Below are 27,986 nucleotides of genomic sequence, written 5' to 3'. Positions count from 1 at the left end.
AAAAAAAAAAAACATTTTTTGTCTGATGCACAAATTTTATTTCCAGTTAGTTGTTAGCAACTTGAAATACATATCGTTCTCGTATTGTTTTAACGAAGAAGCCCATGCTAAAGCAGACTTAGTAAACATTATAATTAACATAACGAACTACAAATCCTTGTCTTAATAGGATGTCTAACATCAAAAAGTTCTAAAAAAATGTGGCGCTTAATTAGCCTTTTAACAAAAATGAAAAACACATAAATAATTCATTGCACTTATAATGGAATGGCTAATTTTCTTTTTTTATACAATTTCAAAAAGACTTTTTTTCTATGTGCTTATTATGCAATTTAAAGCAACAATTCAGTGACATTAAGTTTGGATAATCAATATTAGCAAACAGAGGTAAAGAGTGGCAGTATCAATTAGATATTAATGTGGTCTAAAACAATGTTTTCATAATATTACTAAAAAAGCTCTCAAAGAAAGATGATAAAAGCTAAAGCTAGTTTTAAAAACAATACAACTCTTTTTTTAGCAAAAAAAAACTTTTGGAACTACTTCATTCATTCCTTAAGGCAAAACTGAACAAACCCTCTCTAAGGTACGCTACAGCAAAAAGTTGGTCCCTTCTGGGATGGCCAAAATATATTATGCTTTATTTTGTGTCATGCAAAATGTCCAACTAGCTCCACCTTTCAACAATGGTAATTAATTATAATATCAATTATGTTAAAGATACACAATACTGACAAGACAATGGTATATACAGAAGTCATTTGACATGACACTTAAGTACAGTAGTAAACATTATAAAACTTTTTAATCCAATTGAAACTAAATATTTTTCGCTGTAGAAAAATTATGAAAACATTTTTCTTTTAATGTAATAAAAAAACTACATACATTTTATAGTGTTGAAAATTGTATTTTTCAAAATAAAACTAAAAAACATCTCCAATGTTAAAGCACTAGTATTTATAACATATGAGAGAGCCTAATTAGAACTAGTGAAGTGTTAATCGGTACTTTAAAAAAAAAAAAATAAAAGTAGTAAAAGTAATTTGATAAGATACATACAAGTTTTACAATAATATACTATATATGAGCACTCAATGTTGTTAAATTACATGACAAAAAACTTGCTAAAGCTATAAATCACAGGCCACTGAAACAAAAATACAGCTAAGCATAAAACTGAGATGACGACCACATAATAATTATAATTTTCCAAATACCATATTGGCCTTCCTTTACCGTCCTGAAAAGCCAGGAATAAAAAAAAAAGAGAGTTTGGAGTGTAACAAGCAATCTTAGTACAAGATCCTACAGTAGGCCACAGAAATATGATTTAGCCAAAGCTTCATCACAAATATTACGATTCTACTTGGCCTAGCTCAATGCTCTGCAGGGTTCTACACTCAAATTATGTGCACACGCATACATAGCCAAGCTGGTACAATTTTAATGCAAACAAAATTGTATAACACAGTCCAAATGTATAAATTGTGTTTTTCAAAAAGTGGCAAAAAATGCACTACAGAAGCCATAAATACTATTTACAAATACAGGTCATTGTTTTTATATTTTTAATAAGTTAATTCAGATTACTGGCAAGCTTTTAAAATTGATTATAAAAATGCTTATATGAAAAATATGTGTTGATTTAAAAAAAAACAAAATTGATAAGTGACATTTACTGGCATCAATATCTCGTCTGTTTTAGTGATATACTTTTTTTTACTAAAACTTTGTTATAGAGAATTTGAATTTTAAGTTATGTGTTGAAGCATCACTGATGGCTCATACTACTAAATATATCTATAGTAAGCTGGTGCAACAAAATTACTTTTCTAAATATATTTTTTTAGGGATCTTTTATATTTTTTGGTATAACTTATGACTAGTAATGATCCACATTCTTACAGATAATAAATTAGTTACAATTAACTTTAGTAACAATAGTTTCAAACATGATGAAAGGTTTTTAAATTGCCAGTGACTGAAAATAAGCAAAGCCAACTACATGATATGACTACATTGTTTACACAGAATAATAGTTTAATATCAATCAATAAGGCCTCTAAAAAAAAATCAAAATAACAAGTACAAAAAAATGTTAAAGGAATTTCTTAACAATGCCAGAGGAACACATTTTTTTTGTATTTACCCTTTACAAAATGACTAGGTGAGAGTTGACAAAGGTCATGTTCTATAGTTAGGTACATGCAAGGGGGGGGGGGGGGGGGGGAATTATTTTAGATTTAATTATTCAACTCTGGTAAATTTAACTGTTTATGTTGATGCCACAATAATTTGTACACAATTGCAAAGAACAACCAGCTTTTTTTTATTTTTGTGAGAAAATCTTTTGTAATAAATATTAATGAGTGAAATAACATTGTGTAAGGTCAAAGTGACTTTTTGAATATATATTTTCTGTAAAGGTTTAAAGAAAAACAGTTAATCTTTGTATTATTTTTTTTTGGACAAACAAATGAGATTATGCAAACTTTCTAGTAAATATTTCTTGTTTTGATGCTCTATAATCAGCATTCAAGTAAAAAAAAAAAGTTCTCATACCAATGTAATATTAATCACTATCCATATCAAAATGTAAAAGCAATTTAAAAAAAAAAAGAAATGAGATCTAAAATTAAACAAATAAAATAGTTGTCAGGGTTACATCCCAACCAGTTAGCATACTATGCAGTTGATGACAGATAATAAAACAGCCCTCAACAATGACCATACAATCAAGCAGAAGGCAAGTGAACAATTTTTTTTTTTTAATAAAAAGGTAAATTCTGATAATTAAAGTTTTATCTTTAAATTGGTGTACTTCTATTGTACATTTACCACAGAAAAAGAAAGAGAGCTATTTATTTTTCAATATTTTTAATAGTTTCAAAAGAAGGTAATATTAGAATCATTGAACCATTTTCATCTAGAGATATATCAGATAAAAGAGTTGTCTAAAATATTCATCTATAACTACAAATGTAAATATATATATAGTATGAAATGTATTCATTGTTACACAATATATCAAATTTGAAAGCCAAAAGATCTAATATAAACACAAATATAAACATAATTCCTTATCAAACTTGCAAACAACATGAATGTAAACTTGTATCTGTATTCACAAATCTAAACAACATAAGTGATCATTCCAACTCTCCTACAGCGAGACACTGTCATCCTGACTATACAAAAAAGAAGAAGAGCACTATTAACAATACTATAGAGTTTGTCTGGTTGAATTGGTGATAATGCTGATAGAAAATAAACAACACATCAGATAACAGTGTGAATATATTTTATTACAGTTAACTCCATTGTACTTAACATCATAGGGAAAGACAAAGTCCTTTATACAGTTTTTTCATAGGGGACAAGTAATTACACAAGGTTTGACTTGGAGATCAGCCAATGATGAAGGTCAGACATGTAATTATTTACACACTGTGACATTAATAAGAGAAAGAGGACAAAGAGCTTAATAGAATCCTAGACTAAACGAGGTTACAAAGAACTACTGGTAATAAAATATATGACCAAAAAGTAACTAAAACACGAGTATACAGAATCAGCATTCTTTAAAAGAAAAGAAAAAAAAATTGCCTCCTTTCTAGACATGTACAATAATCTAAGGATACTAACATCTAAATGAGGATACAAATTTTCTTTCTCTCAATTAGAATGAAGCATCATTACAAATAATATTTTTGGAGCAAAGGTCTCTCAGAATTGAGGGCCACAAAACAACAAGCACAAAGTAGTGTAGATGTACTGGGACTAAGTACATTTGTAAAATTATATCCAATCCAATCTTTTATATTAACATTGTAGCAATGTTTCTCAATGTTAGATATACAATATTGATAATGAAATTGAGTTAAAAAAATGAGCGGTTAAAATGTTTCAAAATTAAAGTCTCTTTCCTTCTAGATCTAATAATTACTTGATAAACTTCAAGTCCTATGTGTAATAAAAGTACATAGAACATATAGTGTTCAATTCTATATAGTTTGATATAATTTTCTATATAAAAAAAAAAGTACAATAATTTGCTTAAAATAACATTGTGCAGAACAAAGCATTTTTTTTAGTACTACAATAGTAAAATTGTTTCAACATAGTTTTAAACTTGTAAATGCAATAGTATTCCTAGATCTTTCTTAGTGTGTGTATTATCATAAAACAGCACAAGAAATCTACAGTTCAGTTGACATTTTGGTTGTTAAAGCTTGGATTCTCTTAGCATTGCAGTTCTTGCACAGAATGTGATCGTCCAATGGGTAGCAACCACGACCTTCAGCTTCTGAGCTCAACTGGCAGTTACAGTCCTAGAAAAATATTTAAAAAATTTTGAATCTAGAACTTTAAAGCTGAAAAGCATAGAGCATGAATCAATGATTGATGTCTTTCTTGTAAAGGAAACTGAAAATAGATTTGTTGCTAAAACATTTTTTTTTTTGGAGTTCATGTCATTTAAGTTGAGAGAAATTTAACTGTATAACAATACTTTAAAATTTTGAAAAAATCTGTAAGTAAAAGTTTGATTTCCTCTTTCAAAATTATAAAAATTATTATATAGCCCAATAATTAACAAGTTTATGAACAACAAAAGAAAGCATCAAATTTAATAAGCAGTTTTGGAGACATTGCCAACCAATGAGATACTCACAATAAGATTAATTCTAAAAATTTGTATTATCATAATTTTAAATATTTGTTAAATGAAAAGATGTTACCATAGAAATATTTGATATGGACAGTAAATTTCAATGATAAAACATGAGGCAGCTTGTATGTTTACATAGTTGGTCATCTTGTCCTAATATTAAATGTTAACAAGTTTCATAATTTGTACTCAATAGATCACATTTATTAGAAAAAAGAATAATGCTGTGGTCTGTGAAACACATAGAAGCTACATTAAAAAACTGACTATTCTGCAGACATCCCTGATTGAATTCATGGAGCTTGGAAATGAATGAAGCCTAATTAATAAACAGACAATCCCCAATAAAACAGTATAACTAAAAGTAGAATACCTCACAGCGGTAACAATCCACGTGGAATGATTTATCCATTGCCACGATACGGACAGTTTCATCTTGGCCAGCCTGGGGCATGATAGGTCGTTGACAGACACAGCAACGTGGGGCAAACTTCCTATATGGTACAAAGAAACAGGATGCATAAATTAACAAGTTATTGGTGATTATGTCATATTTTTTTTTAAACTAAAGCATACTTCACTATGTTAAAGAAGAAACATACAAATACATTTAGATCACAAAATGCAATTCAATTCTCACTTATGAAAATCCTCAATGCAATGGATCTGATTGGTGGCATCCACTGTAAAAGGTATTCCATCCAGAGACTTCCCACATACCACACAGGTGAAGCAATCAGGGTGGTAAGGTTTGCCAGTTGCCCGCAACAACTATAGAATATATTTAAGGAGACATTAAATTATGGGTGAATCGTAACAAAGATATTACTGGTAGAACTACCAGGGACACTAAATGATATACATTAGATAATAATAAAATAAAGTATAAAACAAAATCTCACTCTGTCTGTAATAGGCTTAGAACAAACAGAACATCTTTCCAATGAGTTCTGAAACAAAAGATGTACCGGTACATAACGCAGGACTAACTAACTTTAGTGCTATGTATGTAGAATTGAGTAGAAAACATTTACATTTGTTATATATTTATTTACAAAAAATAATTCTTAAATCTAAGGAAACATGCATCTGAAAACGGCTTGTGAGAATGTCAGCCATGTTGTTCTAAATAAAACTTTATCACAAATAAATTTTATAGAGAACTGTCAAAATGGGAACATAAATGCTGTGGATGAAGTCTCATTTGATCATATGAAAAGGATTTGAGTTCTTTATTGTTTTGAAAATAAGGAAAAGGAAATTAGGTAAATAGTCTTGGTAGGAAAGTAAAAGTGAATGGCCAGATTTAAAATCCTTGAAAATCATCATTCAAATGAAACCCTTTTTTAAATTAATAATTAAGAAACAAATAGTAAATATAATTTTCAAGGACTGCATAATTACTGATAGTTACAAAAAAAAAAATAGACTGAATGAAATAGCTCTTAAAAAAAAATACTCTCTACATATATATTATTTAGCTATTTACTGGAAACTTAAGATAATGTAAATTTATGTAGCATAGTTAAACCAAAGTATATGCTTGATAATGAGTAATTTGCTTACAATATAGCAAGCCTCGCAGTATGGTTTTGTCTCCATGGCAAAAAATGATTTCCCTTGTAATGCAGCATCTGTTAGGAAAAATGAAAGTCTTCTATATTTAACAGAATACATAATCCTGGACTTAGGTCTCTAAATTTCTGTAAATTTTTGCCCCAGTTTTTAAATTCAGACTGTCTAGTAGCACCAAGATGTCCTTTTCAAACTAATATTTTCTCAAAAAGGTTGTGTTAGAATGAACCAAGATAATAGAAAGAGATATGCACCAAAAAAAGACTTTTTGTGTACAAACTTACTGCATCCCACACATGTGAAGCAACCAATGTGAAACACATTGTCCAGGGCTGAGCAAGCATTGACACTTCCAGATACTGAGTTCCCACAACGTCCACACATTCCTGGGGAAAAAATATTTTTTTTAATTAAATTATGCACGTAAGTAACCAAGTTTCAACCAGACTTGGGTGTTATGGAGTGTTTAGTGTTAGTGTGTTTCTAAGGTGATGGTGGGAAGAGGTTAGCAATTGGGTGTGAATGATACAAGATTAGTAGTAATTGTTGTCAGCGGTCTTAGTTAAGACAGCTGACTCCAGAGCACGAGACTGAAAAGACGTGTTATTGTTGTGAGTTAGATTTTATTTAAAATACCTTTTTTTGACTAAAGTCTACTATATTTATTGCATATCATCACAAGTTGATTTTGTCTATATCATAATAAAAGTTATATTTAGTTTTGTTCACAAAAAAGTTATTCAAGTTATTTAAAGTTTTACAAGTTAAAATCTAATACCCCTACAGCGGTTTGGTTATCTACCAGCAGTTTGGTGCTACAAGTCAACAACTGTCTACAACACTTGGATTCTTAGCCAAGCTTAAAATTTGTGAATTTTACTACTCATTACACAGGCCACATAATACTAATGACAATGACTAAAATAAAATTGACTTTTCTTCTAAACGTAAAAAAAAAATGCAGCTTATTTGCAAAAAATTCCAGTTAGTTAAATTTAAAAAATAATTTCAGTAAACTAAGTGATTATGCAATTTTTGATTACCATATTTACTGTTGTCTAATGTTATTTTATAAAAAAAATGTCAAGATTTGCAAAGCAAGTGCATGTCATATAACTGATGATTGTAATACAATATGATACTATTCTTAAACTGTTAGCCATTAGATCTCCATGTAAAAAAAAAAAAAAAAATTTGAAAAAGATTTCCATCACAAAAATTTCCCATCTATTTGCTTAAAAGCTCAATGATTTGATTTTCTTTCATCCTTTAATGTTTTTTTCACTGATTTTTATTTGGTTTTCAACAGTTTTCCTTTATTAAACATCCAGACTATTTAATTCAATAAATATTTTCCGAAATCTAGTTTTTAAATGGATTGCTTAAATGCTCTCTCTTTTTTTTTAACACCACTTTAGTAATGGTAGTGATATGGGATAAGTTTCAGTTTCCCATTTCAATGTTATACATTCTAATTATAAATGGGTAAATATAATTATGGAAAAAAATTGTTTTAAATTGGATAATAAATTTGTACATATTCTACATCTAAAAATTGACTTGGAATAAACATTTTGCCCAGAGTTCAACTATAGCAATTCACTTGTTTTGCACAAAATGAAGCAGTTCACCCCAAAAACTTTATGACAACTCATTATCTAATTTTATATTGGTGCCAATGTCTGGTCTCCATATACACTTCACTCACCCCAGTAGTCTTTGTCCTCAGTAACAGAGGTCATGTTTTTCATCAAAAGATCAGTTAGAGCGTCAACTTCAGCTTCCTTCTCTAGTTTGCTCTGTTTAGTGGTAGCAGGACCCGGGCCTGGACTGGCCATCTGTTAATGATGAGATAATGGTGATGCTTAACCAAATGTGAAGAAAGTGAAACTGAAGTTAATACATGCATGCATAGGAGAATGTACAATTCCCTACAAGACCACAAGGTCTATTGAAGAAAAGGGGAAGGGAAGAGTGTCAAGAAAGTAAATTTCCTCACTCAGCTGACAAGAAATCAATAAAAATGGAATTGTTTGCTTGTATCTTGACTATGTGTTAACGCAATATAAACCAAACCATTAGCATCTAATATTGAATAATCTAAAGTTAAAGTATTTTATTATAAATATTTCAGATCATGCTAGATGATTTTTTTTAAATGTTGTAAGCAATGCAAAGTAATGATGTGAAAATGTTCAAACTTTGTAAGGTTAGGATTAGGGTTAAGGTAACAGACCATGTAAGTGCAAATGAAAATCTCTAGCATTTTGTAATCCTCAAAGTGTATAGTATTAGACAAAATAACTTTCAAAGTTAAATAATCAACTGAGCAAAAAAATAATAATTGTAATAGGAAAAACATGGGAAAAAGAGGAATACACAACTGTACATTATTTTACAGCCTTAATATTTTGGAGTTTATTAATGGGACATTGGTAAGTAAATTTATTTTGAACAGAGGCATGGAAATAGGGGGGTGTAGTTAGTGGGGTGAAAAAAAAAAGTTTCTGCCAAGGCATTCAATAAAAATGGTAATTCCTATACAGGCTCACCAACCTGATAACCTGTAGGGACCATAGGTCCTGGGACTGCTCTTTCTCTTTCGTAGGATTTTGAAACTTGGCCACCACCAACACGATAGCTCTCAGCTGAGCTTGAGTTTCTTTGTCCTTAAGAAAAAAAAAAGTTTTTATTAAGGCCTTCACATTATTGCTTTTTTTAAACCATAAAACAATGTGCATATAAAAAAAAAAAAAAAGAAAATGGACAACAACATTTACCGATTTGTTCAAATTTATTATCAGCATAGCCAAAATCTTTGTTTGTAGGAGTTGGTGGTGCAATGTTAATTTGAATGTTGGCATAGTTGGACTCTTGGGGATAATTGGAATATGTGGATACTGTGTGAAGAAAATAAACAAAAGTTAAACATTAATTGCATTGACAATACACAGTTAAACCTTATCATGTTTTTTTTTTAATGTTATTTCCCTAAAAAGTTCACAAGGCAGATGAAATAATATTCAGCTCTTTCAGTAGCCAACAGTTACAAGGGTGTTGTGAGGTAAGTCCGAATGCTTTTATTTCTCGTAATGAAGCCATAGACTTAACTATTAAGAGCTAATTAAACCAACATATATCAGTCCAAGTCCCCAAAACTTTTGAGACTTTTAGGTAGGCCTGAGAACTGTAACCACTTGTTATTCTTATTGTATAGAAAATCTATTATTTTCCTGGTGAAGAGTTACTACATAACTATATCAATAGTCAACCTAGTCTGGATAAGTGCTACATTACCATATGTATATTGATGTAATAAATGTTACTAGTTTGTACAATATTGTGAATTTTTAAACAAATTTATTGAATGTTTTGATGATCTATATATTATAGTTGTATCGTTATAATAGATTATCCAATAATAGAAATTACAGTTTTATTAAGGTTGACAATAGCAAATCTAAAATTAATCTAATTAATAGGTCAAAGTTACAGGACATCAAAGCAATAGTTATTTAAAACATAAAATTATGAAATCATTATGAAAAAGCAGCATAGATAAATTTTTTAAAAAGTAATTTTTAGTAAATAAATAACAAAGCAAAAAAAAAAATTATAATAATAATGGGGTTGTACCCAATCTCTGACCTACTTTAAAATAAGTCATGCGGTTATGGTCTAATACATGACAATAATGGCAATGTCTTTCTATGATAAGATGTGGATCTAGATCTAGTACTAGCCAAGATCTAGAAGATCTACTAAATAATCATATCAATTAGTCAATTATTGTAACATACTTTTTATTACTTAATGTCTAGATCTAGACTGTTTTCATATTCAAATTACAATAAAATCAATGAGGCCATTAATATAAACAACACTACCATGTGACATGGAAGAAATATATGGACAACCCTATTGAAAACAAACAACCATCCTGTATTTTAGTCAATCAAAGGATCTTCTACATTGCTATTTACACTTCCATAAAAAAAAAAAAAAAAAAAGAAATAATAACTTTCAGTCTTTTTTTTTTCAAGTGAGCCATAACCACCATTACGCTTAAAACACAAATACTATCAAAACTTTGTTTTAAGCCACAAAAGCTTAACAGAAATAATTACACATACCTTTGGGGGCAGTTTTATTTTTTACAGGTCCTGGCACCACTGAATTGTAGTCAGGTGGCCTGTAGTCCTCAGTCCTCATAAACCTAGCCTCACCGCTGTAAACATTGGAGTAGGTATGACTGTCATCATCAACATAGGCCTGAGGTGGGGCTGGTGGCGGCGGTGGAGGAAAGTCTTCTTCTTGTCCATAGCCATACTTGTGGGCAGTCTCCAGTGGTGGGGGAGGGGGGAAACCTCCTGGCTCTTCTGGGTAGCGCTCTACATTAACAGAGTGATACACTGTCCCTCCTACTGAAGGAATGAATGATACATAATGGCACAAACCAATACAAACATAGAATATGTAGAATACTAAACAGATATGACCGCGACCTGCTGCCTTACTTAGGGTATTACTGATCTACTGGATTGAATTTAGATCTATGTCAAACATGGACAATGTTCCCTTAACATTTTTTTTTTATTTTGCCATGAAAATGGGTTTAGCCATTCAGTTGAAATATTCATATCAAGTATAAAATACTGTGAAAACGGGTTTACCCGATTTGTTAAAATGTTTTGTTCTTCAATAGAGAAACAATCAGATACTTTTTGCATGTTTTTAAGGCCCTCCAGGTGTGGGAGGGACATTAAACATACTCTACTTTCTCCACCATGACATAAGGAACATTTATGCAAAGTTTTATCAAGATTGGTCAAACGGTTTTGATTTTTATTCGGGACATACATACATACATACTCCTTACTTTATGCTTTATATTATAGATAGTTAAGAGACATGAGTATAAAAACATTTAACATGACTCAATGTCGGTACAAGATAGACTTTTAATCTTATAATAATAAAGTTCATTATAATTTCAGTGCAGTATATAGACAATGTAGCCTAAAACCTTTACAAAATAAAGAACGCATATTTACACACACACACACACAAAATTGATGTTATGAAGTGTGTTTGAAATGACAAGGTTTGTTTTTGTGTTATTTATTTGAAGTGAAAAAAGCTTCTCTGATTTCCGAAGCTATATAAAGAGGGTGTGGCCAACAAACTCAAATTCAGCTATCCACTATAAATAGGTGGTTTCATTAACATCCTGAAATTCTAGCCTCAGCAAGGATTTAAGGACATGACATGAATGCTCAACCACATTTTTGAGTAAATAGATAACTAGATATGAATTTTCCTTTTTTTCATGTAGAGGTTGTGTTGCTTTTTTATTTTACCAACTGTGGTGAAGTGGCATTAAGTGACCACTGATTGAAGAGGATTTCAAAACAATTTTTAAAAATATTTGTTTAACATGACTCTAATCATAAAATGTATAAATTAGACCAAAAAGCATACAATAAACAAAGCTCATAAGTAACTTACCAGCCCTATACATTTGAGGCCCTTGAACGTATGGCTTAGGAGCAGTTCCCGGAGGTACTTTCTGCATGCCCATTGGGCTATAGTCTCTGTTCTGATAAGCCATTAATTTACTTGTTGAACAGTTATCTGTAGAAATCTGGTAGAATTGTAACTATGCCTAAAGAAATAATACATGTATTTTAAACTTAAATTTTATATATTTTGTTTAAAAAAAGTGTTATGGTTAGGGTTTTTATGTTGTTTTTAGGAGACATAACAGTCGATTGAAAACAGAAAAATACTTCAAAAGGAGAACTGCAAAAGAAGAAGAGACAAAATTTGAACAGGATGATTGCGGTGATGGTAGCCAAGTGTATCTGTCTTGTAGTAATTGTCCAAATAGTTGTTACAGAATTTTAGAGTGTTACAATTTATTCACATGCCTGAAAAACATCCTTCATGGGCAACTTGAAACTGGCTCAAGGAAAATAGGTCCTCCCCAGCTCAGTTGTGTGGATGAGTTTGAGTTTTGAGTTTAGGCACATCAGCACAATTTAGGCCATGTTGTGCCTGTAATCCTTTAAGGATTATAAATTATATCTATAGATCTAGATGTAATATTATAGTATAAGTAAAATTCCCTTTTCAGACCCTGCAATCTATAACTTACTATAAGTATAGGGCAGATGATACAAAAGTCATCTGTTTCTGTGGCCCAATGTTAATGGGGGTGTCATGTGGACTAAGAGGTGCCCAAAGGTCCTGAAATTTCAAATAATACTTCAAGAGTTAGGAAGCCAAGTGCTTCAAAGCTCATCCACCACCCCTCCATTTATATTATGGCGGAAAACAGATTTGTACCCAAAAATGCAATTTTGAAGTTCATCATTCATTTTTTTCTGTAAAGCTACTACCTGTGATGTATTTGTTTGTTGTTTTGAGTAGAGCAATGTTTGTGTAAGCTGTCATATCAATAAATGTTTTAAATTCGTTTTTATTATGAGTTTGTGCATTCAAGAGTTTTACAAAGTATAGAAATTCAGACTGACATAATTTACTTTTAACTTCTATATTGTGTTCTTCTTTGAAAAGGTAAGAAACATATATATATATATATATATATATATATATATATATATATATATAAACAAATATTATGTAAATTTAGCATATTTATGCTTAAAAATGAATGTTGTAAATATTGTTACACAAGAAAATGAAAAGATAACATTATTTTGTCTTAAAATCATAATATTTATTATCTAGCATCTAGAGTCTAGATTTTAGATCTAGGACTAGCACTAGATCTTTAGAACTCTAGAGATCTAGATATATATAGAATCTACAATGTAGAGTGAAGTAATGTAGTAGAAGTCCCTCTATAGATACTGTCCATACCAGTGTTTGCAAGGACAGTTACGCTGGGCAGGGCATGTATCCTGCATGGGCGATTGAATGTCAAAAGCAGTCCTTTTTGGTGAGCTAAGAGATGGTCAACGTAACAGACAAGAGATTCAAGAGTCATATGCTGATTAGATTTATTGAATATAATAAATATAATAGATCTAGAATCTATAAGTAGTCATAGACATAGATTAGTAAGTAGATGTAGAATTCTAGATCTTGAGTATGATATTCATGATATATAAAAATTTATATATATATATTTTATATATATATATATTATTGTAATAATAATAATAACATATATAAATATATATCACACTAGAATAGATTTACTAGATTCTACTTCTCTACTAAGACTAAACATCTAGATTATATCTAGACACTAAATGACTAAACCTATATAGTACTATAGTTATAAGTTATAGTGTCTTTACTACAATATAGAATCTAAAATCTAAATCTAGTAGTCATCTAGACTCTAGTGAGTCTAGTGTCTCTAGAGACTCTAGTAATACTAGTATCTAGAATAGATATCTACACTAAATATAAAATCATACTAAATTTAAATCTATACTTTTTATAGAGTTCTTATACAGATAATACAGCTCAGTCACTCATCTCACTGTCAGACATTGACCACACCATACACATAGATCTAGAATCTAGTATCCGTACTGTACTGAGCTAACTGATTGACTCACGACACTTCACTTGCCAAACCAGAAAAAAACTGACTTGGCTCACTTGCCTTCTTTTGAAGTTCTAAATTTACTTTTGTTAACTTAGACTTACTTTACTATCTTATGTGACTTACTTATTATATTATACTAGATCTACTTATATTATAACTTAACTGTCTTAACTGACTTAGTCGGTCTTAGTCACAGTCACTCACAGTTACAGTGAAACAGCAGATCTACTCTAGAATAGAATCTATATTAGTATATATTCTATATTATTATCTAAATTCTAAATTTACTAAATTATCTAGACTAGATGTATCATATAATAATTCTCTCGAGTCAAGTCTCAGAATCTAGGCTCTACCTTATTTATCTATCTAGATTTTAGTTCTAGATTTAGATCTAATCTAGACTCTAGTCCTAGATTAGTCGTGTCTAGTTTGTTTTCCAGATTACTCGTCTCTATGTTGGAAGATAACCCGGAAATCCCTCCCATAAAAGGAATAGCTTTCCTATGATGACGTCACTATGTTTTCTACTGCTCTCAGAATTTATATTAAATTCTAGTTCAAATGTAGGTAAGATATAAAATATTAAAAATAAAAAGACATATATATAGCCTGGGGGTAAGTTGAGTTCATTAAAATAACAATCATTGGGATATCATTTGTTCACCCCCCCCCCCCGGGAAATGAAATCACCCCGCAGGGGGGGGGGGGGGAATCGGAATATAGAGACAGATTTTTTGCATTGATTCTATTTCTTTTAGGCGATATTTAAATACTAAACCATCACTTGCCCCAGCGCAGCCAAGGGGGTTTGAGTTTAAAACCCAATATACCATACTATGTTTTAAACCCCCCTTCGAAATTTACGATAAAACCCCTTCTTCAATATAAGACTACCGGTATATAATATATCGATCCATACCATGGGCGTAGCCAGGATTTTTTTTCGGGGAGGGTTGGATCCCCCCCCCCCCCCGCGAAAAAAAATATATATATACATATATGTGTGTGTGTGTGTATACATAATTAATCTTTATTACATTCTGACCCTTTCGGAAAACGTTTATTGTTTATTGTAGACTCCCCGCCCTTGCTAGCAAGGGGGTCTGGGGGAGTTCGCAGCGCTCCCCCAGCGCGGGGCTTCCGCCGAGCACTATTTCTGGTATTGAAAGCCAACAAAATGCATATTCTGAGGTATCTACAGTGCATTATCTTGCTATTAAAAAGTTTTATTTCAAAAACCTAATGTGCTATTCTTACTGACTTTGACCCTCTCGCGCCGTTCGGCGCATTTTCCGGCAAGCTGTTTCCGCAACTCTTATTTTGCGTAATTCATATTGTCGGAAAACATGTCCCGCAAAACCTCATGCGACGCTCTGTCACAACCTTACTAAGGATTCCACTCCCAGTTCGGCATAATTTTTCTTTGATTAAGACCCGATCTCTATGACTGACTCCTAAAATCTGTCTTTGCCATCTTTGTTGAGCCACATTTAGTGTTTTTCAATTTCGGCAGAAGACTATTCACACTTAATTAATGGAGCCCAAGCCACTGGTAGAAATGTGTAACCTTTCTTGACTACGCTCTTGGAATTACATGCCTGTATTTCGCTTTAGATTTTATATCGAAAAGGAAAGTTTTTTCGTCAAATCATCTGTTGAGGGGTTTTAAACTAAAAAATCTCTGTTTTTTTTTTTTGTATTTTGTTTTTAATTCAAAACCCCATTTAGCTACGATCATAGAATTTGGTGACTGTAGTTTGCTTTAAAATAATATTGAAGAGAGAGGTTTTCAACTCTAAACGCTCTGTAGGGGAATTTTAAACTCAAAACCATCTGGAGGAGTTTTAAACTTTAAAGAAAAAGCCATCTGGAGGAGGGGGATTTAAACTCAAAACCCCTTTGGCTACGCTCATAGATTTTATAGTGTGTAATTTGCTTTTTTTTTTCTATTGAAGAGGTACTTTTTAGCTTCAAACCCCAACTGGAAGGGGGAGGGGGGTTAAACTCAAAACCCCTTTGGCTACGCTCATAGAATTTTGAGTGTGTAATTTGCTTTTTTGATATTGAAGATGGGGTTATCGTAAATTTTGGATGGGGTTTTAAAATCAAAATCTTCCTCAACTGTGCTGTTGGAATTTGGGATTGTTGTTTGCATTTTTTTTTGTTTTGTTTTATAGAAGAGGGGGATTAAACTGCAAAAACCTCTGGTAGGGGGTTTAAAATTCAAAACCCCCTGTAGGGGGTTTTAAACTCAAAGTCCCCTGGTAGAGGGATTTGTATCTCAAAACCCCCTGATAGGGGGTTTTAAAATCTCAAAACCCCCTGATAGGGGTTTTTAAAATCTCAAAACCCCCTGGTAGAGGGTTTTTAACTCAAAACTGCCTCGGCTGTGCTGTGGTAAGTGATGATTTAGTATTAAAATCTCACCTAAAATAAACAAAATGAAAGCAAAAATCAGTCACTTAATTCCGCCCCTCCCCCTGCGGGGGGGGGGATTTCATTTCGGGGGGGGGTTGAACCCCAAGAACCCCCCCCCTGGCTACGCCCATGATCCATACATCAGTCACCAGATTCTATGAGCGTAGCCAATAAGAGTGGTTTGTGTTTAAAACCCCTCTCCAGCGGGGTTTATAGCTAAAAACCACCTCTTCAATATAAAAAAAACTAAAAATTACATACTCAAAATTCTATATGATTGTAGCCAAAGGGTTTTTTAGTTTAAACCCCCCTTCAATATAAAAAAAAAAGTGAATTGCACACTAAAAAATCTATGGCGTATAGTCAAAGGGGTTTTGATTTTAAACCTCTCTTCAGTGGGATTTGAAGCTAAAAAGTACTTCTTCCATATAAAAAAAAGCTAATTACACACTCAAAATGCTATGATCGTAGCCAAAGGGGGTGTAGAGCATATAATAAACCCCCCTCCAGCGGGGTTTGAAGCTAAAAAAAATACCTCCTGAATATAAAAAAAAAAAAAAAAGAATTACACACTCAAAATGCTATGATCGTAGCCATAGGGGGTTTTGAGTTTAAACCCCCTTCAGCGGGGTTTGAAGCTAAAAAAAAAATACTTTTTCTATATAAACATAAGCAAATTACACACTCAAAATTCTATGAGCTTAGTCAAAGGGCCTTTTGAGTTTAAGCACCTCTTCAGCGGCGTTTGAAGCTAAACAAAAATACCTCTTCATATAAAAAGCTAATTACACACTCAAAATTCTATGAGCGTCGCCAAGCCAAGGGGGGTTTTGAGTTTAAACCCCATCCTTCAGGGGGCTTTTTTTAAGTTTAAAAACCCTAATGAAGGTTTTTAGTTTAAATAGCCTTTTACAGAAAGTTTTGAGGTTGAAAACCTCTCACTTCAATTTTATTCTAAAGCAAACTACAGTCACAAAATTCTATGACCGTAGCTAATGGGGTTTTGATTTTTTTTTAAACTCTCCCCAGATTTTTTAGTTTACCCCCCCCCCCCTTTTCCAAATGATTTTGACGATAAAACTTCCCATTTTGATATAAAATCTAAAGCAAACTACAGTCACCAAATTCCAAGCGTGTAGCCATAGAGGTTACACATTTCTACCAGTGGCTGGGCTCCATTAATAAAGTGCAGTGAATAGTCAACTGCCGAAATTGAAAAAGACTAAATGTGGCTCAACAAAGATGGCTAAGACGGATTTTAGGAGTCAGTTATAGAGATAGGGTCTCAATCAAGAAAATCCTATGCCGAAATGGGAGTCGACCCCTTAGTTAGGTTGTGACAGAGCGTCGCGTGAGGTTTGCGGGACATGTTCTCCGACAAAATGAATTGCGCATAATAATTTAGAGTTGCGATGACATGGAGGCCATTACGAGGAAAGCGCAAACAGGGACATCCTAGTACAACTTGGCGCTACACTTTCATGGAGGTCCTCAGAGCAGGTGGGAAGAGGTTTTAGACATTGCCAGTGACAGATTTTTTTGTGCCGCCCAAATACCGTAAGTCTTATTTCCATTATAAGACTATTCTTCTGTTTTTCACTTCTTAATTGAAATAGGCCTATTTGATAGGCTCGAACATTTTTTTGATTTTTTTTTTGGCCGAGGCCCCCCCCCCTTTTTTTTTTACATCCTGCAAATCGTAGGCTCACACAATATTTTGGCCCGTTATATTGGAACAGCCCTCTACGCCCTCATTTCTGGGCTATGAATTATATAGCAGTGGTGTCCAGAATACGGCCACCGGGCCGACGAAGTACTATCCGTCCCGCCGAAACGTCAGCACAAATGTTTGAAAATGTTTCTTTGCCTTTAGGGTCTTGCCTCACTGCCACGTGTTCTCTGATGGATATACCAGGAAAGGTGAACGGATCTTTACTTTTTTGTGGAACATGATAATAAGCCAACCATATAGCCTACATAAAATATATTTTATGTCTATGAAGCCAACATATTTCTTATATATAGCAGCTCCTTCGTTATCGAAGATGAGCACCCTTAAGGAATGCGATATCGACATTCAGAGCTATGGGAAGCACTAGCCCTCGATCGCTCCTCATGGCGTGAAGCTGTGAGTCTTGGAGTCTCGAGATTTGAAGCAAGAAGAGTGACCAGGGTGAAAGAGCGCCGAACCAACAAAAAGCTGAGAGAATAAGCAGGCCTATCTGTAACTGACCCACGTATGCGGCCGGCTTTTTAAAGATAGGATTGGACTTACAATCATCTTCGAGTTAATAGGACATGAGAAATGTGCTCATCTTCGATTTCTTCTATAAAAAACAACAACGGCATTATGAAACAAATATGGAGACATTCTTATCTCATAGGCTATATTAGAGACGTTACTTCAGAAAAGAAGATAATTACGTCCTACGCATTTCATGTGTCAATTTAGTTATGCATGTTGATCAATGACTTAAACTCTGCTAAGTCTTTATTGGTTTTCCTGGCTGATTCAGGCAACCCGATTCCATTCTCTAATGGCACTAGGGAAGATTAAGAAATGTGCCTCTATCGTTGTCTTTCTGAGTAGGCCTATTTCATTAGGTTTTTTTAGCGGCCCCCGAAAGGGGAAAAGACGCTATTAGTTTTGTGCGAAATGTCTGTCCGTCGGTCCGTCCGTCCCGTTTAGATCTCGTAAACTAGAAGAGATATTGAAAATCCGACTTCACAATATTTTAGACCATTCAAAGTTCTGATGCAACGGCTACTTTTTTTTTTCCTGAAAGCGAAAACTCTAATTTTTAAAATTAATTATGCAAGCAGTTTTTTATAAGTGTTATGACATGATTAGGACTTAGTTATTTGTTTCGGGAATAAGGGGAAAGTTTTAATTAGCGACAAGTGACGTGACAGATCTTCAAAAAAATAAGAACGCTCTAAGTGACGCTAAAAGGAAGAAGCTTCTTGTAGAGTAGTAGACTTGAGTACAATAGAATAGATACAGATTTACGGACATAGCTGACATCAGACGATTCCCTTCTTGATTATTAAATATCGTTATAGAACAACATCAGCGTCGACTACATATTTGATTGTTTCGGCCTTTCGCCGGTGTTACTGAATTAGTTGAGTTCAGCGTTACTTCCAGTCAGATCTACACTAGACATATTGCCAAGCATCAACACCGCGCGGAAGTTTTAACAACGTGGCGACCCCAGACTCGGAGCTCACTGGCATCAACATCCAGAAGGATAGAAGCCCTCTGTTAGGAGGAGGCAGAAGTTAACGTCATCGGCCTAGTCTGCAGCTAGACCCTGATTGTACAGCCACGTCGGCGAAGGAAAGCCAGTGAGATCCTGGACTCGTAGACCTAGGAGGTAACGAAACATAGATCTAGATCTACATTTGTAATTTGGAAACGCCCATACGTTGGGGCATCGTATTGAAGCCTGTAGCTCGGTATCGAGAAGGCTACAGTTTGTGGAAGGGAAGAAAACCGTCCTGTCAAAGCCGTACTGAAGAGATATCGCCTGCCCGGCATCGTGAGGACGAACGTTAAGGTCACCTTCTGCAAGGTTAAGATCGACCGTTGAGGTCACGCCAAAGAACTTTGGACGTAGGAGCCATCTTACTGCCTACGGCACTTAAGTACAGTAGTGCTAATTTGATCTACGGCTCGGCTGAATCTGTGCTACACGTTAGATAGCCAGATAGCCGGTATTTTAGCACTGGACTTTGACTTTGTCGCTGGGTCAACTGTTGGACCGTTCCAGTTTCACTTTGGACAGACGACCACCTGGAACCACCGTACCTGCCTTGGAACCAGCAACCGGAACCAGACTCTACGTCACCGACGAACGGAGCCAGACGACAGATCACCGTGAACCAGAACCAGACGCCGTACCACCGAAGAACCGGAGCCGTTGCAGACCAGTACCGAAGGACCTTGGAGAGCCGAAACGTTCGCTGTCCTTATCTCACCGCTAGGGAAGACATCGCCGTGAGCCTTGCCGCAGGGACAGACATTAGCGTAGGAAGAGTGGACCCGAGACTGAATGTGGAGTTATCGCCGCTTCTTAGACAGATAAGTCAAGTGTTATTTAACTACTTTCTCCTTAGAATAATTAGAGTCTGTAGGGAAGTGACCACTCGCTAGATTATCACTATCAGGTTAAATCGTGGTGGATTGGGGATATCCTTAAAATTAGGTTTAATCTAGCAAGAGGTCCAGATATACGTTTAGCTGTTAATTCGTCCCGTATGTGAATGTGAATCATTTACTTAAGTTTTTTTTTTGTAGTAACGTTGTGTATTGATTGTTTGCAATACTCCCGTCTTAAGTCTTACTGTCAGACGAAAGTCTCATTCATTAGAACTAGATCTATAGTTTGGTGTTTATCGTATTTAGGTTTAATTTCATAGTTTATTTGTATGAGTAAGTTATATACACTCCTGGCTGTGAAAGCAGGTAAGAAGTAACTAAGATCTAGCGTAATCTAGACAAGATCTGGGGAACAATCGAGGTGAAGCCTGATTGCCCATTTGTAATTTTAGTATTTGTAAATAGACAGGTTGGTCTATTTACCGGCGACTCGTGTTGAGTAACACGTAGTCGGTTGAGTGTGCGTGTGTCGCACATCGTATTCAGTCGGGTCAGAGTGTAGCCTACACACTGGTACCAAGGATACTAAGTGTATCTTGGAAAGTACAGAAGTTATTAAAAGTCGGAGTTGGTAGTCTAGACGCCGAGGGTAGAGTGACGAATTTAATTCATTTGAATCAAGAGATATTAGGAAGCCGCGGAGCCAGGTAATTTGATTTAAAGTAACATAAAGGTAATATGGCAACTACTTCAGGTTACGACCTGGAAGAATTTAGAAAAAAGCTAATTCATGAAGCCAAGACAGAACTAGAACTGCGCGGCAAAGAACTAACTGCCTATGTACAGCAGATGGTGGCGGCAGAAGCAGAACGCGTGGAGAGAGAGAAAGCTAGAGGCAGAGAAAAAGAAAAAGAAGAGGCAGACCGCAGAGAGCGGGAACGAGTCAGAGAAGCTGAAAGAGCCAGAGAAAAAGAAAAAGAAGAGGCAGACCGTGTAGAACGGGTAAAATTCAGAGAAGCGGAACATGTAGAGAGGGAGAAAAAAGAAGAGGCGGACAGAAAAGTGAGAATACAAGTAGAACAGATGAGGATAGAGGCTGGTGTAAGTGTGCCCACCGAAGGAAACAGCAACAATAGTGCCAACATAGAAAGCCATAGTAGCGCCGCATGGATGAAAAAGAAAATCCAACCGTTTGTGGAAGACAAGGACGACATCGGCGACTATCTGAAACGCTTTGAAATCAAGCTGGCAAAGTTAAATGTCCAGGAGAAGGAGTGGTCCGAAATCTTGTTGGACTTTGTACATGGGAAAGCCCTCACGATTTGCCAAAACCATGATCACTCGATGCAAAACAGCTTTCAGGTGCTAAAGAAGGAACTGCTAAACGCATACGGGCACAACGCGGCAACATTCCAAAAGAAGTATTACGAAAACACTCCATCCAGCCAAGTTGATCCGCAGACAACCATCAACTCAGAGAAGGACTTCTTCACTAAATGGCTCGCATTCGAGAATGTGGAGAACACCTACGAGGGGTTGAAGAACTTCATTCTGATTGACAATTTTATCAATAAGTGCGACCCTCAGCTACAGTCCTTTGTAAAAGAAAGAAACCCTAAGGTAATTGAAGACTTGGTAGAAATTATTAGGATCTTTAAGAATGCTTACCCAAACAACTCACTTTCAGTTAGAGACCACAGAAAAGTCATTGACCTGGTAGGGTATGTAAAGGGAAATGATAGCAATGATAGGGATTATGGTAGAAGGAATGATGTTAGTGATAGGGACACCTATGGTAGGAGAAATGATAGGTCCAGGGAACGTGGGAGCAATGGTCGGGATAGTTATGAGGGCATAAAGGATAGACCTTGGGAAAATGAAAACAATGGCAGGGAAAGTTATGATAGGAGAATAGATAGACCTAAAGCGGGTGATAGAAACCTTAGGGATGTTACATGTTTTAACTGTCAGGAAAAGGGACACATGGCATACCAGTGTAGGAAACATAGAGGGAATGGAGCTGGCAATAGGAATACACAGGGTAATAGTGGCACTAGGGACAGGAGAGGTAATCAAGAAAACCGTAGACAAGAGAGGGATAATCGGCCACCAGATAGGGTTAATTTTGTGAGGAACATTCAAGGTAGGGAGCAGGATAATGGAGATAGTGAACCAGAAGAAGAAATTAACTACGTTGATTGTGGGGAAGATAGATTTAAATTATATCCAGGCATGATAAACAATAAACAGGTAAATGTGATCCGGGACACAGCTAGCAGTACACTCGCGGTTCGAGGAGGATTAGTGAAATCTAAGGATTATTTAGGATATACCAAATCAGTCAGGTTGGCAGACGGCGCAGTTAAGAGGTTCGAAGCGTGCAAAGTGTTCCTTCGATCTCCATTGTACACAGGGTATTGCGAAGGGGTAGCCATGCCGAGGTTATCTAGAGATGTTTTACTTGGAAATGTAGCAGGTGTCAGTGCCGCTTCTGTCAAACAGGTTAAAAGTTGGAAAAGCAGGTATGGCAACATGAGGCGAAACAAACCTAGAAATGACAGGATTTGTTTTAACTGCCATAAACATGGGCACATCGCTAAAGACTGTTGGAGTGGGACAGAACAGTCTGAACAGAAGATTGCGAGTTCGGATAGGAGGCACAAGTCTGTATCCGACAGTGACGATAGAAGAGTTGACTGTGGTAGCGGTAATCGCAAGTCATACCGAGGTAGAAGGCCACACGCGGGCTATAGTGGAGTAAGAAGAGATGTAAACTCCAGTTGGAGAGAACAAATGCATCGCTCGGGCAGATAGCGGATATGACATAACGCTACACGACCATAGTATGGATATAAATATGTAAATAGATGTTATTTTAATTATTTCATTCTTCATTTATTGACTTAACTAGTAGTCATAACTAGAAGGATATTAGATTGTGTTAAGGTATTTTTGAATAGGATATTTATGTTATAATATAAATGCTATTGTGTTATTATTAGATTAACTCATGTTGGTTATTGATTTCGGGTAGTATGTATGAATTGTATGTATGTTTGTATGAATAAAAAGGGCATTTATAAGGCGACGATGTAGTTACATCACGAAAAAGTAAGTTTTATAATTTATTCTTTGTATTTGATCCTGATCATACATCAGTAAAGAGTTAGGTCGTGTGGGGACAAGTAAGTGGAGAGAGGAAATAAAATACACTTGTAAATGCCCGAAAGAACGTTAGGTGTATAGTGGGAGAACGAGTATTGATAAATATCAATTTGTCATATTAGGTAAATTGTCTGTCCTGACGTGTGAGGGAAAGCGGTGTAACCTCTGGAACGTGATGTGATGATGTATAGATAGACACACCTATAGTGTCAGCGCAAACGAACTATGTCTGCGGTCACCTATGGCACATCACATTGGACAGTATCAGTTAGTGACACTTGAGGGAAATATGTGTTCAGAGGAACTTGATTGTGGACACAGAAAGAGAAGTTGAAATCGCAATCAAGACTCAAGTTGTGTTGTCTTTTATGTTTCCCTACATTTTGGCCCTTGCACATTGTAAGACTAAGACAGTAGATTAAAAAATTGACAGGCAATTTTTTTTAGCGGGAGGGGGAGGAGTTGTTATGACATGATTAGGACTTAGTTATTTGTTTCGGGAATAAGGGGAAAGTTTTAATTAGCGACAAGTGACGTGACAGATCTTCAAAAAATAAGAACGCTCTAAGTGACGCTAAAAGGAAGACGCTTCTTGTAGAGTAGTAGACTTGAGTACAATAGAATAGATACAGATTTACGGACATAGCTGACATCAGACGATTCCCTTCTTGATTATTAAATATCGTTATAGAACAACATCAGCGTCGACTACATATTTGATTGTTTCGGCCTTTCGCCGGTGTTACTGAATTAGTTGAGTTCAGCGTTACTTCCAGTCAGATCTACACTAGACATATTGCCAAGCATCAACACCGCGCGGAAGCTTTAACAAAGAAAAAGCTAATTAGTATGCATTATATGTTAAACCTAATTTAAGACGAATAGTAATCTTATAAACATCATTTTCATGAACATTTTTTTCTATGTAGCGGAAATTTTTTTTTTTTTTTTTTTTTTTTTTGAGGATTCGAATATGAGATTGAGCCTTTTCAAAACAATTAACTTATTTTGTTCGAACCGAGGGTCCCGGGTTCGAATCCTGGTGAAGACTGTGTGATTTTCAACTTCTGAGTCTACCCAGCTCTAATGGGTACCTGACATTAGTTGGGGAAAAGCAAAGGCGGTTTGTCGTTGTGCTGGCTACATGACACCCTAGTTAACCGTAGGCCACAAAAAACAGATGAACTTTACATCATCTGCCCTATAGACCACAAACTAGTTAGGCCAGGTTCACATCTAACTTTACATTCACTTTCACGTATCCTTTGATCTGCGGGACGGTTGGGGCACTACACAAGATCTGTTAACCGTCTTTCTCCATTCTTATCTCTCATTTGTCTTTGATATAATTTCATTCGGATTTTCTTTCTGAAAATATTGAAGCCTACCTGGGTGGACCACTGGTCGTGCGGTTTGCGCGCTGGACAGTCATTTGGATTTATCGACGATCGAAGGTTCAAACCCTGCCTGCTCCCATCCCCCGTCGTCCTGCGGGAGGTTTGGACTAGGAAGTAAACTATCTTCAACTCAGAAGGATTATCCGAATTATGTAAAACATTTTACTTCGGGGGCCGATTTTGAGTTTGTGTTTCCACACAAACTGTCTTTTGTAACCTTGTTTATTTGTAAGTTATGGTTTAATGTTTTAATGTATTAGGCCCTATATCTACTTTACTTTTTAATCTTTTGTCCTAAAGTGTCTTTAAGTCTAGTAATTATACTAAGGGTGTTTAAGCCGCAAATAAAATATTGTTAAACTACGCATAGAGATTGGAGGATTTATAATAATATTTACCAAAAAGAGAAGAAATTTAGTCAACGGTAAATGTTTTTCGCATTGGAAGTATAGAAATAAAGCCATTTTCCGACGCGTAAAAAAAAGGTTAAACTTTAATTATCCCATTAATTTATGTAAGTACATTCTACCATGATTCTACTTTATCATTTCCTTCCTTTCTTGTTTGTTCACTCTCATGTCTATTTGTTCATTTCATCGTCTTCTATTTCAATGTGTGCTTTGTTTAGGGCCTAATACAAGAACAGAGAGATACAAAAACTCGTTCGTACCTCACTCGGTCAGACTATATCAACGCCATTCGTTGATCAGGACACATGATTAGGACCAAGATGACCGTGTGTAGTCGCTGAATGAACTTTCTATGTTGTGTCTGTTGTATTTATGTGTATGTTTCTGTTGTGTTGTCTTTATATGAGAAAAGAGTCCTTGTAATCACAACAAATTTCCATAAGGATCAATAAAGCAAAGTCTTAGTCTTTAGGGCTACGAGAACTGTCCTGAGTTGCTATGACATCGTTCAACAAGACAGTTTGTCTGTTTGGTGTAGTTTAGTCTAGTACCTGCTAGTTCAAGGCGCCAGTATTCATTGTTCAACAAGACAGTTTGTCTGTTTGGTGTAGTTTAGTCTAGCATCTGCTAGTTCAAGGCGCCAGTATTCATTGTTCAACAAGACAGTTTGTCTGTTTGGTGTAGTTTAGTCTAGCATCTGCTAGTTCAAGGCGCCAGTATTCATTGTTCAACAAGACAGTTTGTCTGTTTGGTGTAGTTTAGTCTAGTACCTGCTAGTTCAAGGCGCCAGTATTCATTGTTCAACAAGACAGTTTGTCTGTTTGATGTAGTTTAGTCTAGTACCTGCTAGTTCAAGGCGACAGTATTCATTGTTCAACAAGACAGTTTGTCTGTTTGATGTAGTTTAGTCTAGTACCTGCTAGTTCAAGGCGCCAGTATTCATTTTATACATTGAAAAAACTAAACGATTATCAAATATAGTCTAATAAAGAAGGAGGCAGCACCGGTCAATACTGTATCAAAGTACTTCTCAAAATTGTACCGATGGTGCCCCCCCCCCTCGACCACCAAACGAAAAGAATTTTGTTCGCGCCCCTCTTAGCTAGTTGGGGACCGGGGGGGGGGGGGCGATGTAGGTTCTCACAATGGGGACCGGGGGGGGGGGGGGGTTGCAGAATGTAATGAAAAAGAAAACACAATTTTCGTTTAAAGTTTTCTTAAATATTAAGAATATGTTTAGACTCCAAATGTATGTATTAAATCATGATTAAATGTTCATTAAAGCTAGTGAATTAAATGTAGTCTTTCCTTTTTTCGGAAATTCTTCAAAGAATAGCTCAAGTAGAAAAAAAATGTAAAAGGAAAAGGGGCGGGACATGCCAATATTGAAGTTTTTCTCTTGCAAAAGAGCACAACTTTCATTTTAGTAAAAAAAAAAAAAAAAAAGTCGCTGATGAAATAAAGTTTATTTAAGAAGGAGGCAGCATTGCAGGCCTATAGGCTATTTTAAGTGCGAACGTTCGAGTTACAAGAGCGCACGAACGTCTGTATATTATCTTCGTGTTGAGTAAGACGTACACAAAGTTGTCAACACAACTATATATATAACAGTCGGGAACATTTCCACCATTCTAACATGAAAAAGTCGAGAAGAATCCCGTTAGCGGAAACGTTTTGAAATACCTTCTTCAAAAAGTGTTGAGTCAATTCTTTCGTAGATGCGCGGCTCCAAAGTTTGAGAAATGTTGCTATTTTGCAAGAACATTTGAGGTATATAATGGCGCACGCACCTAAATAGATTTAGCCTAAGACGTCTTGTCACTGACCTTCGTTTTTGTAATAAAAAATCATCAACAGAACGTTGCACGATAATCTGGAAAAATTTTACCGTTCTGACATAAGACACTGTAAAACGTAGAGTCTATAATCTAGAGCAGTGATGCCCAAACTACGGCCCGCGGGCCAGATCCGGCCTGCGACGTGGTTTGGACCGGCCCGCCAAAACATCGGCACAAAATGTAGGGAAAAAAAAGGTTGAAAAAAAATTTTTTTTTCTGTTAGGACTCTAGCTTTTTTCTTCGATGGATTTCATTCTAATCTATTTTCTTGTAATATTCATGTTAACTTTTTTTCTATAAGAACACAAGGTTTTTTTTTTCGGCGACAAGAATTGACAGTGTTTTAGAATTTAGAGTCTTGGACAATACCGCGGCTGTATAGAGCTAGCTGTGTTCTTGACATCTCATGTGTGTAACACTTCACATCTTTTCTGCATCATTTTGGTTCGTGTACTTCTGATATCAACATGATTGGTGCCGTGTCATGTGACATTTGCACGTAAATGAAATGGAAGAGCTGAAGAAACGAAAATTGGATGTTGAAACTTCCAGGAAAAGTGGACAGATCCTTTTTGTTTTTTTGTTGGTGGAACATAATAAGCCAACATGTTTGATCTGTAAAATGTGACTGTTTTTAAGGAACATAGCATAAACGGCATTCTCAAACAAACCATTACAAAAATATGGTGGCATTAATGGTTGAGTCGCCAAGAAAAGATCGCCTACGTCTAGAGTTGAGCGTTGACGAACATATTGACCAAGAAGTCAAGAAATGAGTCGCGGCTGTATTGTAGGCTACAGAGTTGCTCAAATTAACAAGA

General features: G+C 35.1%; 1 protein-coding gene across 3 annotated transcripts; it reads right to left on the bottom strand.

Moving 5' to 3' along the window:
* Positions 1-12: 12 nt before the first annotated feature.
* Positions 13-14,330, bottom strand: LOC106053138 (lipoma-preferred partner homolog). 3 transcript variants are annotated; one of them, XM_013208609.2, is made up of 12 exons: positions 14,189-14,330; positions 11,756-11,912; positions 10,381-10,671; positions 9,028-9,147; positions 8,804-8,916; positions 7,956-8,085; positions 6,532-6,633; positions 6,239-6,306; positions 5,575-5,622; positions 5,313-5,443; positions 5,046-5,166; positions 13-4,334 (listed from the first exon to the last, which is right to left on the bottom strand). In XM_013208609.2, exons 2-12 carry the CDS (start codon positions 11,856-11,858, stop codon positions 4,203-4,205), a joined length of 1,359 nt encoding a protein of 452 aa, XP_013064063.2. In that variant the 5' UTR covers positions 11,859-11,912; positions 14,189-14,330; the 3' UTR covers positions 13-4,202. The 3 variants fall into 3 exon arrangements, with proteins under 3 accessions (XP_013064063.2, XP_055863441.1, XP_055863440.1); XM_056007466.1 differs by having other exon boundaries at positions 10,381-10,668; XM_056007465.1 differs by having other exon boundaries at positions 11,756-11,881.
* Positions 14,331-27,986: the final 13,656 nt, after the last annotated feature.

This window comes from Biomphalaria glabrata, chromosome 13 (assembly GCF_947242115.1).
Source record: "Biomphalaria glabrata chromosome 13, xgBioGlab47.1, whole genome shotgun sequence".
Classification (NCBI taxonomy): Eukaryota; Metazoa; Mollusca; class Gastropoda; family Planorbidae; genus Biomphalaria; species Biomphalaria glabrata.
The sequence above is the reverse complement of the archived record's forward strand: the minus strand, read 5'-3'. Positions and strand labels throughout refer to the sequence as shown.